The sequence below is a fragment of the Phymastichus coffea genome, unplaced genomic scaffold (assembly GCF_024137745.1).
Source record: "Phymastichus coffea isolate CEN01 unplaced genomic scaffold, Cenicafe_Pcof_1.1 PCOF00104, whole genome shotgun sequence".
NCBI classification, from domain to species: Eukaryota; Metazoa; Arthropoda; class Insecta; order Hymenoptera; family Eulophidae; genus Phymastichus; species Phymastichus coffea.
This window is the reverse complement of record NW_026706915.1, coordinates 194811-212323: the sequence shown is the minus strand read 5'-3', so window position 1 is coordinate 212323 and position 17513 is coordinate 194811. Positions and strand designations below refer to the sequence as shown.

Below are 17513 nucleotides of genomic sequence, written 5' to 3'. Positions count from 1 at the left end.
ATAATCACGTGATCCCGGCATCCTAATTGCGGGTCCTAAAATTGCGAATGCAGACGACAAAATGCAAAGTCTGCAAGCTGCCCACCCAATCGTAAAACTGAGAGCATGATAATTACATCGTCCAGCTCTCTGGCAATCTCCCTCGAGTATCCGTGAGAGTAAGAGCCAGGCTAACTCGTCGCCACATCGCTTGGCGTCCGCCAAAAAAGAAATAAAAGAAGGGGAAAAAATAAAGCACCCGCGTTACAGCAGCAGCGTTTGCGCGCGAGTCTGAGGGTGATAAGGAGACGAATCCTAATTAAGAGCTTATCCAAGCTGGAAGAAGACGAGCCAGGTAGATATCTTTTTTTCACCCGCTAACAGTCAGCAGCAGTAGTCCCGACGCGTCGTCCAAGTGTGACGCTGGAGCAACGCCAAAAATGATTCGTTTCTCGTGATTGTACTCCGTAATACCGGCACGTGCCTTTTGCCAAGATGCAGGTAGTACCTACGGTCGATATGAAAATGTGGCCGAGTCGTCCAGTCCATGCACGTGGGCAACGACAGAGAGAAAGAGAGAGAGAGAGAGAGAGAGAGAGAGAGAGACATACACAAGAGGCCTGCGCAAGGGGACGACCGGCGAATTTTAATCTCGATGGCGCAAGGGTCGCTCACAAGCGTGATGAAGGGTTCGAGGCCTCCTTCGATATTGCTTGTCTCGTCTCTACGTGTCTTGCTTATCCACTTGAAAGAGGAAATTTGTTCGCCTCTTTTTTCAATTTGCCTGAAACGCTCTTTTGGCATGTTTCATTTTTTTTCCCTCATGTTATCGTTGCTTTACACTTTTTCCAGTTCTCGCATTTTTCAGAATCTGAATTCATGTCTGCTTTCATTTACTTCTTGAGGTTACATTTCATTTTTCTTTGCTGATACATGTGAAATTTACTTTATATTATGAACAGTATTTGTCTTGTGTGATTTTTTCCATCTATTTTTTTCTATGTCGTGTATTGTTAATTTACGTTCGCCTTTAATATTTCGTCATATTTTTTTCGTGATCCTACCGATTATACAATTATGTCTATTATGTAAAGAAAAACGAACGAACTAGCTAATGTATGCAGAGCTCCATTATTCCATGAAATGTATCAGTTGGTATATTAATTCCCAAGTGCATCAGTTGATGTATATTAATCCTTGATATTTTGCATTGAGATGACCAGAGCTTAGACATGAACTTAGTTAAGTCTAATTTAGCCTTGCATGATGATGCTTACATCAATAACGAGTGTTTGTAGCTTGAAGTGGAGCTCATTATCATTCGCAACGCATGAAACTTGAGTGCATCCGGTAACTCCGTAATGAAATTCTAAAGTTATTCAACAGATGCAGTCTCTGTAGCAACTAGAACTATTTTTCAACAAAACGAAATGTAAAAGACACAAACTTATCGTATAATAAAGTCACATTGTATCATCTACCTCAATGGTACATGACCTTATTTCTATACTCAATAAGTAAAAAACGTCAGATTTAAAAGCAACAATTTCAGTTTTTCTAACGTCAGTGAGCTTGTTTCAAAAATCTTCGTAGTTATCACACTTGACAAACTCTACTTATAAATAACGAGTGACATAATATGCAATGCGTAACCATCGGTGTGAAAACACTCGTACGCTTCACATCTATAGCAAGAGGGATAGAGCAAGCGAGAGGAGGGCCCACGCGACCCACTTTTCCACGCGAACTCACGCCCAACTGAAATAAAATGATAATCGGCTCTGATCCGCGCGAGCAAGCACTCGGAAGCTCTCTCTCTCTCTCTCTCTCTTTTCACGTTGTGCGAACTTGCTAGGCAAAGAAAATTTTTCGGGCTTCGTCGGATTACGTTGATCGAAATTGATCTCAACGAATCAATCGCAAGGAAAAGAGAGGCTAGTACGAGAAAAGTCATTTGCACGAACTTTACCGTTTCTATCTGACAGACAGATATATATCTGAGAGATTGAAATCCTCGCGCGAAGTTGGCTAATTGCGCCGCTTTTTTATCTTTCTCGGTGTCGTTTCTGTCTCCTTGATCTTCATAAAAGCAAGACAGATCATCATGCAACTGAGTACATTTGCTTTTATTTTGATCTATAACTTTTCACTCGAATTCGTCTCGATAAGAGACAGAGAAAATTACATAACGTCCAACCGAAATGTCTACATGGACTTTTCTACCTCTATATTTCGTTTTTCCAATATATCTGCGCTCTGAGTAATGTCACGCAATTACACAAATGCATTCCCATCGGCACGAGAGCGAGGATCAAAGAGAGAAACGAGATACAGAGAAAGAGCAAAATGTAGAGACAAAAAACATGCGCTCTTGTGTGTGAGCTTATACGCACGAAGAGAGATATTACTGATAACAAACGAAAGACAGCGTATTGCGCTTTTGCATAAAATATAATAGATATTCATGACTTCTTTTACAGTTTTTGTACAGCTTAATTTTTTGAAAACTGTATACTGTGTAAATGATCATTACTAAATTAACGCAGATGATGATGACTGAAGTATTGTTGTTTTGTTGACTTTTTGTCCAGGACTGTATAGTTTTGTTCTACATTTCACTTAATTTTATTTATTCAAGTAGCAATATATTTTCCAACTGGAAATTATAGATATTGAAATAAATATTTCACGAAAAGTTGTCGTGATCTTTTACAAAATTCTTAAAAGATAAATACTTTCTTTACCATGAAACATCCAAATTTAAAGTATCCTTAGCAAGAACTAATGGATTACTTGTTTGAAGAGCATCTTCTGAGTAAAAAATTACTGAATAAACTTGAGCAGTCTGTATAAATTCGTATTTTTCTTTAAGATGCATCTCGAGTCTCTATAACATCAGCTTCCAAACAAACAATCGCGCCCAAATTTTTGATTGAATAGACTGCTATACAGAAGGCGACTAATTTTCGCAACTAGTCATAGAAGGTAACGTAGATGCCAAACAAAACGAGCACACGAAAAATATCCAGGATACGTATATCCGCGAACTAAATCGTTCTACTTGTGTGCAAGATCACGTATGCGCAAATCCGCCGGTGTTACACGCATTATCACTGAGGCGTGTCGACGTCAGCCAATAAGCAACTACTATATATCTTCCTCCCTCTCGCGCACATTTAGGTACTTAATATCGAAGTTGCGTGAGTGTGTGTGTATGCGCGCGCGAGAACTATAGAGACGTCTGGTTCAACTTCCTATACGGAGCATCCCGAATGAACCAACGTGGAACACGCGACGTCTCTCCCGTGCGCACTTGCGGAAACAGATATTATCTTCCGTGACAAGGATATTAGTTTCCGCTCGCATGGAGAAATGGGTCGACGTTGAGGTCACCGCACGGCAAAAGGCGGTCGACGGACAAAATCGACTTCTTACTTTACGACTTGATAAAAAAAAAAAAACCAAGAGAGAGAGAGAAAGAAAGAAGAAGGCTAGGAGGAATAAAGAACGAGCTAAATCCCTTTCTCGCTTATCAATTTGGTCGGAGCTTGTATACGCGCGCGCCGTCAAGCGCGTTCTGTCACTGTCGTGCTTCGTAAATGGGATAGTCGACGCCTGATGGATACAGATTGGCCATTCTGATTTGACACGATAATCTCTCCCGCGTGTCCGATGGCTTTTCTCTCTCTCTCTCTTCCTCTCTCCCTTCCTCTGCCAGCCTTTTTCAGTTTGTCTTCTTTCTATTTTCTGTTCGCTCTCACTATATCAGATTTTGTTGGTTCGTATAGCCCAGCTTCTGCATTATACGTTTGGCCATTCTTTGACTAAACTACCTTCCCCTTTCGTTTGCTACCACGCTATCTGAGCAAATTTACGTTTAATTTATATGTTTGTCTCGAAGATTCCTCAATATCAGTCGAATAATGTTTACTTTACTATGTTTATCCGACATACGTAACGGTACGTATACATTTGTTCGCAATTAGCTGCAAGAGATTGACTTATCATTAGAATAATGCAATACATCCGTTGATGGATAGCGTACGGCGATCGAGCTATCGAAACCGCAATGGACTAATAAGAATGTTAATTAATGTTTGCACGTGCAACTTTACAGACATACAATTCGTTAATGCCAGTAGCAATAATCTGAATTATTACTGTTTCTGTATAAAAACAAAGCTGAGTGACAAAACAAAAGGGCTGAATATTGTAAACAGCTGGGAGATCAATGATACCTTGCTTTATTACATCTTGAAACAAAAAATATATTATCAATGGAGGAAACCTACCTGATTATCTTTCTCCCAAGAGACCTTTTAACTAGACTGAGCATCTTTTTTTCCGCAAATCGGACAGGGAAATACTAACAGCAGTTAATCGTGCGGAAGTCGAGAGAGAGAGAGAGAGAGAGAGAGAGAGCCAATACACTCGAAGGTCATTGTCCAGCGAGCGACCACTGATAAAACGATACGATTATCATTATTTATGCATGCGGCATCCAAATCTGGTAACGCGTGCACGAGTCCAACGAAATGTTGTAAGAGAGAGAAAAGCAAATAAGACAAAGCTAAACAAAAAGAAAAAATATTTTTATGTATGTGATGGTTGTCGTAGGAGGAAGAGAGGGAGAGAGAGAGAGAGAGAGAGAGAGAGCAAACGCGATAAGCGAAAACCAGCACGAACGCGCACGCGTTCGTCGTTGATTTATCGAATACCCGGTTGTCCATCTTCCGGGTAGGGCCGTGAACGTCGAACAATATGAAGCCTCCCCAGGGCGTGGATTAGATAGCGTTCGAATTATAAATCGCTGCCATTTTCGCGCCGATCGGACGCCACAATTCTTCTTCACTCGCGGCTTGTTTTTCCATTCGTCGGTTAAATTTTGCCTTGCGGTATATATCGATCTTTTGGAGGCGCAGTGCCTCAAACAATTAATAGTTTTTCTTTACACGAATGCTATATGAATAAGTAATTGAATCGTTGAACATTTTTAAATTCGCATAAATAAATTGTATCCGTAAATACTCCTTTAGACATCTACTGCATGTGGTGAGATAATTTATTGACGCACTTTTTCGCATGTGTGTATATAGTCGCGCATTGCCAATGATCCTTTTTTGTAATAAATGAATTCTGTAATTACCTATTGAACTGTGTAATAAATTGTTGATCAAGAGAGTCACCATGTGTATATGTTATCGGTATTGATTTATGTACACATGTTCCTACTTTATACATAAATTTCCAGTGCAAGGAATTGATATGTATATTTCAAGAGCGCTTCTAACGCATGAACAATATTTCTTCAATAAAGTTTATTAAAAAAACATATAAACTAAAAATTGTATTTTCATTTAATTGAATATTTTATATTTTATCATATTACATATGTTTTTCAACAGAATGCATGATTTTAATTGCAAAAAACTGAAAATGAATCCTACCAAGTTGGACATTTTTATCTGCATTTTTATGTTATTTTTTATAAAGTTCATATATATTATTAAGCCTGTTAATTTCAATTGTTATGAAGTGTATTTGCAATTCAAAATGAATGAAAATCACTCGCTTTCGCATGAAAAAATCGAGCATTCTGCAAGAGATAAAGAAATTGAATAGGGTCGTTTTTTTAAAAAACCTACATTACAGTTCTTTTTTTTCTTTTTTCTTTAAAGGCCGTGCGAGTAGGCGATGCTGATATTTTCGAAATATTTATGTTCGAACTGATGTATCCGCAAAAGATTACATACGTCGATATATTTCCTATTCAATTTACTCACTGACGCGACACGTGATATCCTTTTTCATTGAGCCTGTATATTCATTGTTAATAACAACAATACAAATATCAGTTCTCTTGGTAACAATGATTATCATCGAGTACATATAATAGTTGCAAGGTAAATAAAGTAATAATATTTTCTTGCAGTATAATTTATTACAAAAGTTCGTTGAAAGCAGAGATAATGGAATGCACGAGGATTGATATGAGTATCATCGCTGACAATTAACCAATTGAGCTGATTTTCTGAGAATAAACGTATCCATTAGGGGATCACAGAGAACCGAGATGGTAAAAAGCACGAAATCTCGATAATTAAAAACTCCTTCGCCGTCACGTCGGGGGCAAGAAATAAATACTGATGAACTGGCCGCAAACAGAACCACATCCCAGCTCATTAGCAATGACGGAGAGGGAGAAAGACAATAGTCGATAGTTCTATTTCTCTCTCTTTCTTTCTTTCTCACTGGCGAACTCGGCTACCCGTCGGTAGCCTCCCGAGGATATAAATTCGGAAGCGAGTTTTTGAAGTGGAGAACTGTTAAGCGGCTGCAAGATAAGAAGCGGGATCGCGCAGAAGAAGGTCTCTCGTATAATTTATAGCGTTTCTACGAAGAAAAGCCAGGCGCAAGAGAGAAAGAGAAAGAGAAGATAGCGCTAGGCTAGTGTGTTTTTCGCCGGGCCCAGCAAAAATACGCGCACTCGAGGCGATGACCCTGAAAGCCATTTTTTATCGCAGCCTCCCCCTGCCCCCTCGTAATGCTTGATTAAGCTTGCCCAAAGCGCGCGAATCGCTTCCCTCACGCGTCGTTAGCTGCCAGTGTATTTTCTTTTTTTCTTCTCCTCGCTGTTCGAGCTAATTTTCGCCGATTGACAGCTTATAATACTAATGCTTTATCGAGCTGGCTGACTGCATCCGGATATTACTACGCCCCACCGAAGGAATTAGTTTGAAAGATGTGACGCGGCGAATTCGGATGATTGCACAGGGGGATATTGGAACGAGGGTATTCCAATGACATTACCGATAAGATTCGCGTTATTACGTTTTGCCTGCGATAGTCAATTGTAAATATAGGGTAGATTAATACTACGTTACGCTAGTGTATCGTGATTACGCGGTTAATTTGTGGTCAGGTAATCTACAATAAACTAAGCCTTTCCAATTCTTGATGATTTTGTTGTCACATTAATGAAAGTTTCGGAATACTTAGACTTGTAGATTGCGTTATCGCTACACGTATTTTTTTACTTTCTATATTTATTATTTGGAATGAAGGAATGGATATCAACTGTATTAATACAATTAAATCTTTATCATATACTGTTTTCGGATCTTGATTTTTACAAACGGCAACTTGGTCAACAACTTTAACATTGAGAAGCCACGAATGTTATATGCATTGTATCAGCTGATGTACTTTTAATAAACATTCGATAAAGCTTGTTTGTTTTTAAGTGTGATTTTGGTTCAACATGAAATTTTTTTCACGTAGAAAGTTCGTTTCTAAGATATTTTGCGGTTCGTTTGCTTGAAATGTACATCCTGTGAAGGTTATTCAAATATATGAAAAATTGATAGGGAGACTGAACTTCCTCTCTCTCTCTCTCTCGCACTTTCTCCTACCTTAGAAACTTACGGTTCGGAAAATGTCCTGGGGCTTCGGTAGGTTAACTCCCTTATTGGCTGTCGTGGCCTTTATTAGATTCGTATTTTATACGTTTCAGTAAAACCGCACATTCAACCCTTTCTCAATTCTGTACTTCTGATATCCTTGGATCTACTTTTTATCTCGGAAATTCTCAATTTCATAAACTCGCAAGTCATAAACTTTCTTTCGTTTTTTAATGTAATTTCGAAATAAAATTTATTTTTATTGAACTGCACAAATGGCTTTTTTACATGTTTTTTATGGCTCCTCGTAAATTTTATTAGACTCTATATAATGTTATTTATTGCACATTTTGTTTTTAATTGAACTTATAAATACGTTACTCGCAGTGACTCATCTGTCTCATGAATGATTAAATTATTACCTTTCCAGTTAACTATTAAGTTATTAAGATCATTAGCAGCTATAAAGTCGTCAGTGTGAAATTTTCAATATTGGCTGACTGTAATTAATGAAACAATTTTTCCAAATTTTCCTTTCAACAATATATAATCAAAATAATTATGGCAACTAATTAATGGTCGAAGTAAGAAACTAAAAGCATTGACCTATTTACTTTTTATAGCTGTTTTCAATCTTGTTGTAGCTTTAACAAGGTATATAAATATTTAATTATCTAGGTTTTCAAAAGATTTGGATAAGTGATATTTTTTCGATAGAATTATTTTATTTTGTCGAGAACAAATTTTTCGATCGCGGACTCACCCACGTATACACACTGCTTGAATACTTTGAAGAATATTTACAATTAAATTCTGTAGAGCTAATCTCTGTAAGAATTTGTAAGTCATTGTTAAGTTAATATTAAAAAGATAATGACTCACTCATAAAATAAATTCAGAAAATTATATTTTCACATAATACTGTTATACAGACTGTACACATTTAGTTACGAACTAATTTTTTTAACAAAAGAAAGCACGATAATGAAGTACATTGAGTTTGAACAGTCACGGTAGGCTGAAAAATGTTTCTTCGTTCTTTTTTTCCTTTCGACCTAAAGCCACTGTAATCGGAATGCTCGATCAAAAGAGAGAAGGGAATCGTTGCACCGGAAAGCTAATGTTTAGCTGACAGTAGCTCAAAGGCTGGAACAATTGACCTCAAAAAGACACGTAGCAAAGAGACAAAAAACAGAAAGCTGAGCAAAATCGCATAATCTACAAATAACGCTGTAGTAAAGATTTAAAAACAATAAATTTAGTGCATGACATACATGGCATAGCTTTTCTGTTTATTCTTAGTTTCTTTGTAAAGATTATCAGTTTTATTATCATTTTTTGTACATGAAAGCTAAGAATGTCTATTTTACATTGTAAAAGTTACAAAGATACGTGACAAAGTGAGTGAAAACAACAGGTTCAAATAAAAAAGCCGACTGTAACGTAACATTTTCCAGATTAATCAATTGTATAATTGAATTTTTCAATAGAACTGTGTGGAGGAACAAAATAAAAATCCCAAAGTGCGTGACATAACCTAGAGCAAAATCGGTTTGGAATAACGGAATTTTCTGCAGAACGAAAGATATGTCGGATGTCCTTTGAGCGTATCTTAATTTTAAAAACAGAGGTGCTTGCATGCATATTCTAGACGGAGACGGTTGGCAGCGGCTGACCGAAAACCACGGCTTGCTGCAACCTTGCGGTCTTGTTAACTTTCCTCTCTCCCACGCAGGAAGCTCTGAACACGCACGACTAAATTGCTCGTGAATTTGCGCTGGCAAGCCAAGAAAAGGGAAACGAAAAAAATAAATAAACAACAGTTAAGAAACAGACTACTACCCGTGATATACGCAATTGGCATTCGAAAATCAATGGAGCCTGCAGATTATATAGGCTGCAGAGAGAGTTGCAAAGAAACTGGAGACTCGTTTTTGGAAATGATGTCGAGGTTGCATCAGTGATGAAGCTCATAATCGGGGTTAAGCGTCACAGAGCAGCCACCAATGCCCGAGGCATTTTTAAAGGTCTATTTAACGTGTCTGCATATTCATAGGGGCAAGGGTATTTTTAAAATGACAGAAAGAATACTGTCGTCGTCATCGTGACACTGAAATCGAGAGGGTTTTTTTCTTAATTTACATTCTAGTTAGCTATGCGGCATTGTCGCACACGTGCTAACTTTGCAATAAGGTCATCTCCTGGAATAAATTTCGGCGAGCAGAACTTGTGATCTCGTAATCTTTAGCAAACTATAAACACTTGAAGAGCAAACATGTGTTCAAAGTCCGTCTACTGCTTATTAATACCATTGATCTGCTCTACATCAATCGTTTAAATGACCCGCCGTCTTTTTTCGGATAACCGACTTTTGTTATAAATATTTCGGCTGAACTACAATGTATTCTTAGCAAATCAACTCGTCTCACAATTCAATATTCGGTCATCAGGCGTTTTGAAAATTGTGAATGTAAGGTCACGGGAATGATTTTCGAAAGCTGAACTCACCTCCTTATCGCCGAGCTGATAGACTCTGCAATGCAAAAATGCCGTCTGGCCAACGGCGATGGTGACGTTGCGCGCAACGCTCAGCTCGAATTGCGGCCAGCCACTGTTGTTCTTCGTGGTCGGACCGTAGCCAGCCAGAAACCTCTGATCCGCCGCGAAAGCTTCTGTAAAAAATATAAAACATCCACATCACAGAGATATTACTTTTTTATGAATTGGCAATATTTCGATAGGTCGTGCGTGTTTTCTTTTATTTTGCACGCCAGTCGGTATTTTTTTCATCAGGATGCTGAACGTGATGATTGATTTTTCAAACGAAAATAAAATATTTTTAATGTAGATCGTACTGTATATATGTTACATTTACTTTTATATTGGTGATTTGTGAAAAAAAATCATTTATATTGCTTTTCGATCAATTAACGCGAGTAAAAATAATGCTGATTGAACGCTACTAACCCGTTATTTGGTAATTGCCTACGTCAAATGATCAATTTGCAATAGCTCAATAATTTTTTCACTTGGACGTTATTGGGTTGCATATCGCGCTAGCCAATATGATTTACTACAATTAATATCATCGATCCAAAAATTAATGTGCAATAGCCTAATACTCGCGCGCGATATGATTTGCAACTTGATATATTGAACAGGGGGTAGCTGGCGGGGTAATAATCGACGGATCGCAATTAATAAATAAAATCTTCGATAAATGCATCATAGACGGTTGAAAATCTTACAAATTCATCGGTAAATCGCCGGAGCCGCGCTCATTTGCCTGATTAGCAAAGCTCGCGAAGCGTCAAGAGCATAAATTGTCGACTTAGCTGGGGTGTGTGGCACTCGGCAAATGACTAACAGCAATGCACACGGCTGGCATCCGCATACTTGTACATCCAACGTATTTTCATACAAATGAATCGCTAATTCCAAAATCAATGTAGTCGGTCGTCGCTTGTGTACACGGCGTCAGGAAAATAGGCCATACCGCGCGAGCGCGACGATGTTATCGCTATTAGAACGATAATGCAGATCTATTCGATACTCACTGTAATTGTGCGTGGAGTCGAATTGCGTGGCACAATTTGTCCTGTTCTCTCCCTGCCTTGCCGCGCTCTACAATCTCATTATCCGTTTAGCAAACTCGCGCGAGCCCGCGCTGAGATTTGCGGCTGGCGCGTGTCGCAATTTCGGCTTCGTGCCGTCTATCCTATCCTCCGTGGATTACTTGCGCGATACACTTTAATTTAGTCGTTAATTGGAGACTTTAAACGGGTAATCGAATGTAAACAACATTCTAAACTCCCCACGTTAAAAGCTAGCGTCGGCCCGGCTGCGTGCTTCCTCTCTCACTCTCGCGCAGAGCCTTCAACACCGTACGCTATCTCTCTTGTTTTTGTGACTTATCTGCTGTCAACTGATCAATTTTTAATCTTCATCGATACAAGTGCTCGGAGTCATTGCCTAAACGGCATTCAATTGTTTTAATGCCATTTTCAGCGCAGTAAGCGCAAACTTTTTTTTTCAAAATTACATCCAGCTTATATTTGAATTAACAAGTTATGACGTTATCAATTGTTATTGAAAAACACAGTAATGATACCATAATGCATAAATTCAAATTATTTTCCACGTGACCGAACGAATTTCAGTGAGAATGTTATTAGCGTCAATCCTTTGATAGATCAACCGTGTGAGCTGCTCGTTTGAAACTTTGAATTGAAAAAGTAGAAGCGTTTAATAAGCTTCAAATTCACCCGACATGTAGCTGAAAGTTATATCAAGTTTGAATGACTGAACAAAGGTGGAAAATTATTAAATTATTTGTGAAATACTTTTGGAAACAAATTGTTTTCCTGGAGAAACAATTAACAACGCCGGGGCAAAGATTTAATGAAAAAACTCTCTCTCTCTCTCTCTCGCTCTCTCGCTCTCTCAAGCTGTCATATATCGGTATACAATTAACAGCTGCGCAGTTTATACTCCATCCTCTCGACGCTCGAATTTAATTTTCTTCACACTTTCGAGCGTAAAAATATCCGCTAACACCGCAGCTGCGAATAAGGAAGCAGAATGGAAAAGGTATTATAAAACTCGCAACCTCTCGTGCAATCCATTATTACATTCGTGCAAGATATTTTACACATTTTCTTTGAAAAATAAATTCAAATGAATTTCAAGCTAGAATTTCAAAAGTTTTATTGTTGCCTGGATATTCAACGAAGTTATAATGGAGTATGGCCGTATAGTTTCAATTTTTGCCAAATGTTGCAGTCATTAATGTTACCTCTGAACATTTTCCAAGAGATGTAGACACAAATCATTTCTTTCCATGGAACGTTTCTATTCAAAAGTCATTTCAATAAACGTCATGAAATATAGTGCCGATAAATATGAGAACTGCGTTGATAAATTACTCTTAATTTGATTCTCTTAGCGATCGACAAGAATATTTGAGTTTAATGACAACAATTAGTTATACTTTTTTTTCTTATAATAATTGTTCGTATGAGATTGAAAATATTTTTATTTATTTTTACAAATGTTGAAAAATAAGAATTACAGTTTTTCGATAAAATAAATGAAAAAAGAACATAATATATGACAAATACTGTTCAAGTAATTATGACTAACAAGTAATGTACGAAGACATCTGGTTATCCTCGAAAGGCTCTTCGTTTGAATTTTAATTTTCAGAAAACTACTATTTTTTTATTTGCTAAGAAATGGAAATACATGGAAATAAAGAAACGCAAGAGACTTTGTATTCGAGCAAAACCTCTTGTCCAAGCGTGATGCTCGTATTTTTTTTCCTTACGAAAAAAGCAATTTTCTGTAACGCTGAAAGAAAATTGCACACGCACAATCAAATGCACTATATCCGACGAACGAATGCATGCTTTTTTGCTGACAACGTAGAAATAATTAATCATCGTGGAAATGAAATACTGACGTAGATAAATAAATCTTCAATGGTTCCAGAAAACCAGAAATTCAATTGAATCACAATAAACGAGAATGAGAGGCACGCTCGTAAAGAAAAACGAAGCGAAAGAAAAAAAATGTTGGTGCACACACTCTAAAGAACTGTTGGGTTTCCCTTGGCGGCGAACCTGAAAGAGGAACGAGGTAGGTTTGCGCGAGCGGGGAAATTGAAATCGGACCGTCGTCAGACTGACAATTCCAAATCCGTCCTCGGTTTTTCGCGCTCGCGCGTTTGCGACAGTCCGAGTGAGTAAATAAAACGAATACACGAGGTGAGAGCGCGCGCGTAGCCAAAGAAAAGCCTCAGTCAAGAGAGAGAAAGAGAGAGACTCGATTTGAAATTGTGATTTCGAGAGCTAGCGCAAGCAAGTCATAAAACTCCTTTCGAGCTGCGCCGATGGATTCGATTTCGATAAAAATAATAATAAATATCACGCTGGAAAATTCATTCGCCGCGCTTTATAGCAACGGGGCTGAGTAGTCGAAATTCGAGCAGCCCATAGAATAGTTGAATCGAAACACACTCCGATATCCGGATATCACTTTGGCCTCTCTCCTTCTTTATTTTTTATGTTCTTTTTTAAGCTTCCATTATTCGCATATGTTTTTACTTGATTTTTTGTTTATACAGAAGGAACAAGAGATTAGGAAGCGGAAATATTTGATATACCGAGTTTTTTTTTGCGTTATTGTTCTCTCACGCATCTGGATATATTTAATCGGAAATAAATAACTGCGAAGAATGTATATTGGTGAACGTGATCCTCGGATAAAACAAAAGCTTATCTCTCACGTGTCCATAGATATTTCGCTCTGACTCGCCAAATCGTGCGTAGTAAAAGTTTATTAAGACTCGTGCGCGCGCGTGAATTCTACGATTTATGAAAGGATTTCATTTTTACTTTATGCCTTCCGATGCTACGACAGATGGTTTTTTTTCTCTCTACCGCTCTGTGTGCGTCAGAATAGCAATATTCGGGAAGAGGATTTAACAACTAGCTTTGAAAATGCCTGAGTTAAATTGGTTAATGTCGTTTAGGTGTCTAGACTGTTTTCAAAAGTCAACTCAATGAAGCCTAATAATAAGTATGTTCACCTAGATAAAATCAATTATTCGAATAACAACAAAGCGTCGAGGGATTACTCTCTATCAAGGAATGTAAAGCTGCCTGAGAAAAAGTGCAACAAAAACTGTAATTCCGGTCCTTTCACGTCACAAACTGTAGGCAAAAGAAGATTATATTGGAGTTATAGATTATTCTAGGACGTTCAAGTCTTTTTAAAATTCAAATATTTCTATCAGTAATAAATAAAATGATTCTTACATATCTAAGCTTCACTCAGAGTTGCAATGCGGTATAAAAAAATTGATTTTTAGCGTCGTAAAAAAGAATTGAAATACTTTCTTTCAAAAGATATGCGTATCCGCTGTGTCAGTGTATATACCTATTGTATTCATCTTAGTCATATGACCCCCATATAAAGATTCTATTTTGTTTTTATTTTCATATTTGCTGCTCTCACGCGCATCTACCTTTAGCCGATACCCGATAAAAAGGCTTTCTCTCTCATACACATAGAATAGCTTGGACTACATCGCGTGTGCCGGGCAAATCTTTCATTCGGAAGCAGCGAACGCAAGCCTCTCTCCATGACAATGCAATGCCAATCCACCGTATTTTTTTTTTCATTTGTTTCCCTCTCGTCTGTATCCTTTACGAGGGCAAAAACCGATTGCTCATTGATTCGCTGTTGCACCTTAATCCAAGCGGCAAACACGTCGAGTTGCTTGATCATGCGCGAGTTAAGAAGAGTGAGAGGCTAGAGGAGGTGAGCGGAGAAGTCAACGCGGTCAAGTGGGGCCGCACTAGTACCACGTCCAACTTTTTTTCCTCTCTCTTCCATCTCTCTCTATACTTCTGGCTAGTCGAGATTGACGAGGGTTCAGTTGCGCCGAGAGTGTCGTTACTACTACTACTACACACACACACGCACACACACACACATTCTCCGACGATATAGTCTACGCCAACAGTTATTTGCTGTCACCTAATGTGATTACCCTCGCTTTTTAATCTGCTTCATTACACACTCGATGTTGTTATTCTGTTTGCCAGTTAACCATGCATTTGATTTGCTTATATATATATATATATATATATATATATATATATATATATATATATATATATATATATATATACCTCCTCTAGCCTCTCACTCTTCTTAACTCGCGCATGATCAAGCAACTATATATATATATATATAGAGAGAGAGAGAGAGAGAGAGAGAGAGAGAGAGAGAGAGAGAGAGAGCGCCTCTGCGCGCGCGTGTGTATGTGAGTATTCACATGTTATTTGTTGATAAATTTGTTACAAGTCATCCTATACATATAAAAATGTACGAAATTATCAGGACGTTTTTATTACATTAAAACCGTTCACAATTATCACTGTTATAGTAGAATCGTGTTTTTCATACAAAGAATTTTCGATCTATAGAATGTGCTCTCAATTGTGCATCAATGCATTGTCAACCAACTGAATTCAATGGATTATATGAGCCTCATAACTATCTTATTATCAATCATCTATTTGTCATTACGAGAACGTGCCTTTATAAATGCTTTATCGATTGAGTCAATGGTAATGTCATTTAGATAAAATCAGTGTTCAACGTCCGAATGGAATATGGAATCTAATAAAGTGTGTCACTTTGTAAAGAATCATTTAACTTTTTTTACAAAAACTACTACGTTGAGCCAAGATCATGTCGCTGTCTGTTTGGGGAAAAATATTGCACAAATCTTGGCTCTTCAATATTTGATATTCCAAAAGAGCTCGTGGTTGCGCGCGTGCAGCAGTATGAAAATGAGAACACTATTTCCCCGCCTCCCTTGAATCCCATTATTTATTTGGAGGAAGAGCAGAAATTTTTGTGCGCGCAGCATGCTACATGTCCCGAAGATTCAGAAGACAGTATAGCCAAGGGATAAAAATGCGATGTATATATTCACGAGGGGAGAGAGAAAGAGAGAGAGAGAGAGAGAGAGAGAGAAATAAAAATACAGTTACGACTTGGAAGATGCGAGCCTACTCAGACATATCCGTGGATGTACAGGAGAGTAACGAAAGCTACGAGGGAAAACGACGCGTAACACGGGTGGGGGCAGCGTTAGGACAGCGTCAGGGTAGCGCCAGGGCAGTACGAGTCAGTCGTGGTTTCTAATACACACTCGTTTGGACTAGCAGGTTCTTGTGCCGCAAAAGTTGACAAACATCTAGTAGAGAAGTGGGGAGTGGGAATTTGCTTTGACCCCTCTTCTGCTGTAACTGCGGAGAGTCGGTCGGAAACTCACACTCAAGTTTCAATTGCTCCCTACTGATGTAAGTGATATCAAGTTGCACGAAAGCCGGCACAACGCTATATAGTCAAGCTCCTTGCCTCTTACTTTATGAAATTTCGTTAGCTATTGGCACACTCGCTGCCCCGTTGTTTTCTGGCTCTGCCCTCGAGATATTTAGGTCAATGCTTTAAAGAGCTCGCCTTAAAAAATAGTCGCTTTTTTTTATTTTAACTGTTCTACATCCGCCACCACAGTCCAGATCTTTTACCCTCTCATACGCTAGCTCTCTGTTTTTTCGTGTCAAGAGCGCATTTTATCATTCATTCAATTTGCTCGAGGCGAATAACAATCAAAAAAGACGCTCTGGTTTATCAGTGTTTCTTATAATTTAATGTTCCTTTTTAATACCTTTTAATGCCTTTAAATCTCGTTGATGCCGCATTATAGTCCAAGGTTATTGCCGTCGAGCCTGCTAAGTTATAGTCATTAAGCTCTTAAAAAGCCAACTTCCAGAACGTTTATATTTGCTTTCCGTTAAATTGCGTCGTTTTAATAATGAGGCAAAAAACAGATTACTGCGTCTTTACGATCTCTCACGATGAAATACGCTCAGCTGCAAATAAGCTTTTAACGTGTCTTGAATTAATTATCATTCACTTATGTATAATGGTGGCGAGTTTGAAGTGATGTTTAAAAAGCAAAATAAAAACTCGCGGAAGACGATTCGCGTATAGTAACGGCATATATTCCAAAGGAAATCCCGCTCGCACACGTGCACGCGATGCCTTGGCGCACATCATTCTTGAAAAGTTTTTATGGAAAAAAGTCACGATCGAAGTTCGTTGACGCACAATGCATAGCAATACGCAGCGGCAGAAAACTTTGCGACTCGCTTCTCCTTTTATCCAAGCGAACGGCCAAGCATCAACTTATTTGCGCGGAGAAAGAGAGAGAGAGAGAGAGAGAGAGAGAGAGTAAGCCCGATTAATCGGACGGCATAACAAATAAGTTTCGAGGGCCTGCTAACAAATATCGAGAAAGTGGTCGGCCTCGGAAAATCCCTCCTTCTCCCCCCTCTCGGGTTCACTAGAACCCTTTTTCTACGGAGCAGCCACGGGCCGCTGAGCAAAGCTTTTAAACGAGCGCACCAGGTATAGCCGCTTGTTAACGAGAACCTCCTTCTCTTTTCTACCTCGACCCTTTTTCTTCATCATCTTCTTCTTCCACGCTCGGATTTTTAGTGAGGAAATTGACAAGGAGTAACGCAATTAGGCCGAGTCCATTGAGAAACACGC

At 38.5% G+C, this 17513-nt stretch overlaps 2 protein-coding genes across 2 annotated transcripts in view; one reads left to right on the top strand and one right to left on the bottom strand.

The window, feature by feature from the left end:
• Nucleotides 1–17513, top strand: part of LOC131670224 (multiple PDZ domain protein-like) — a 209321-nt gene that overhangs the window by 21944 nt on the left and 169864 nt on the right. The gene's annotated exons all lie outside the window — the stretch shown is intronic.
• The window catches only part of LOC131670228 (zwei Ig domain protein zig-8-like), a 216703-nt gene that overhangs the window by 161546 nt on the left and 37644 nt on the right, over nucleotides 1–17513 (bottom strand). The window contains exon 3 of the mRNA XM_058945657.1: nucleotides 9888–10051. Coding sequence (XP_058801640.1) covers nucleotides 9888–10051 — 164 coding nt within the window. The remainder of the gene's footprint in view (nucleotides 1–9887; nucleotides 10052–17513) is intronic.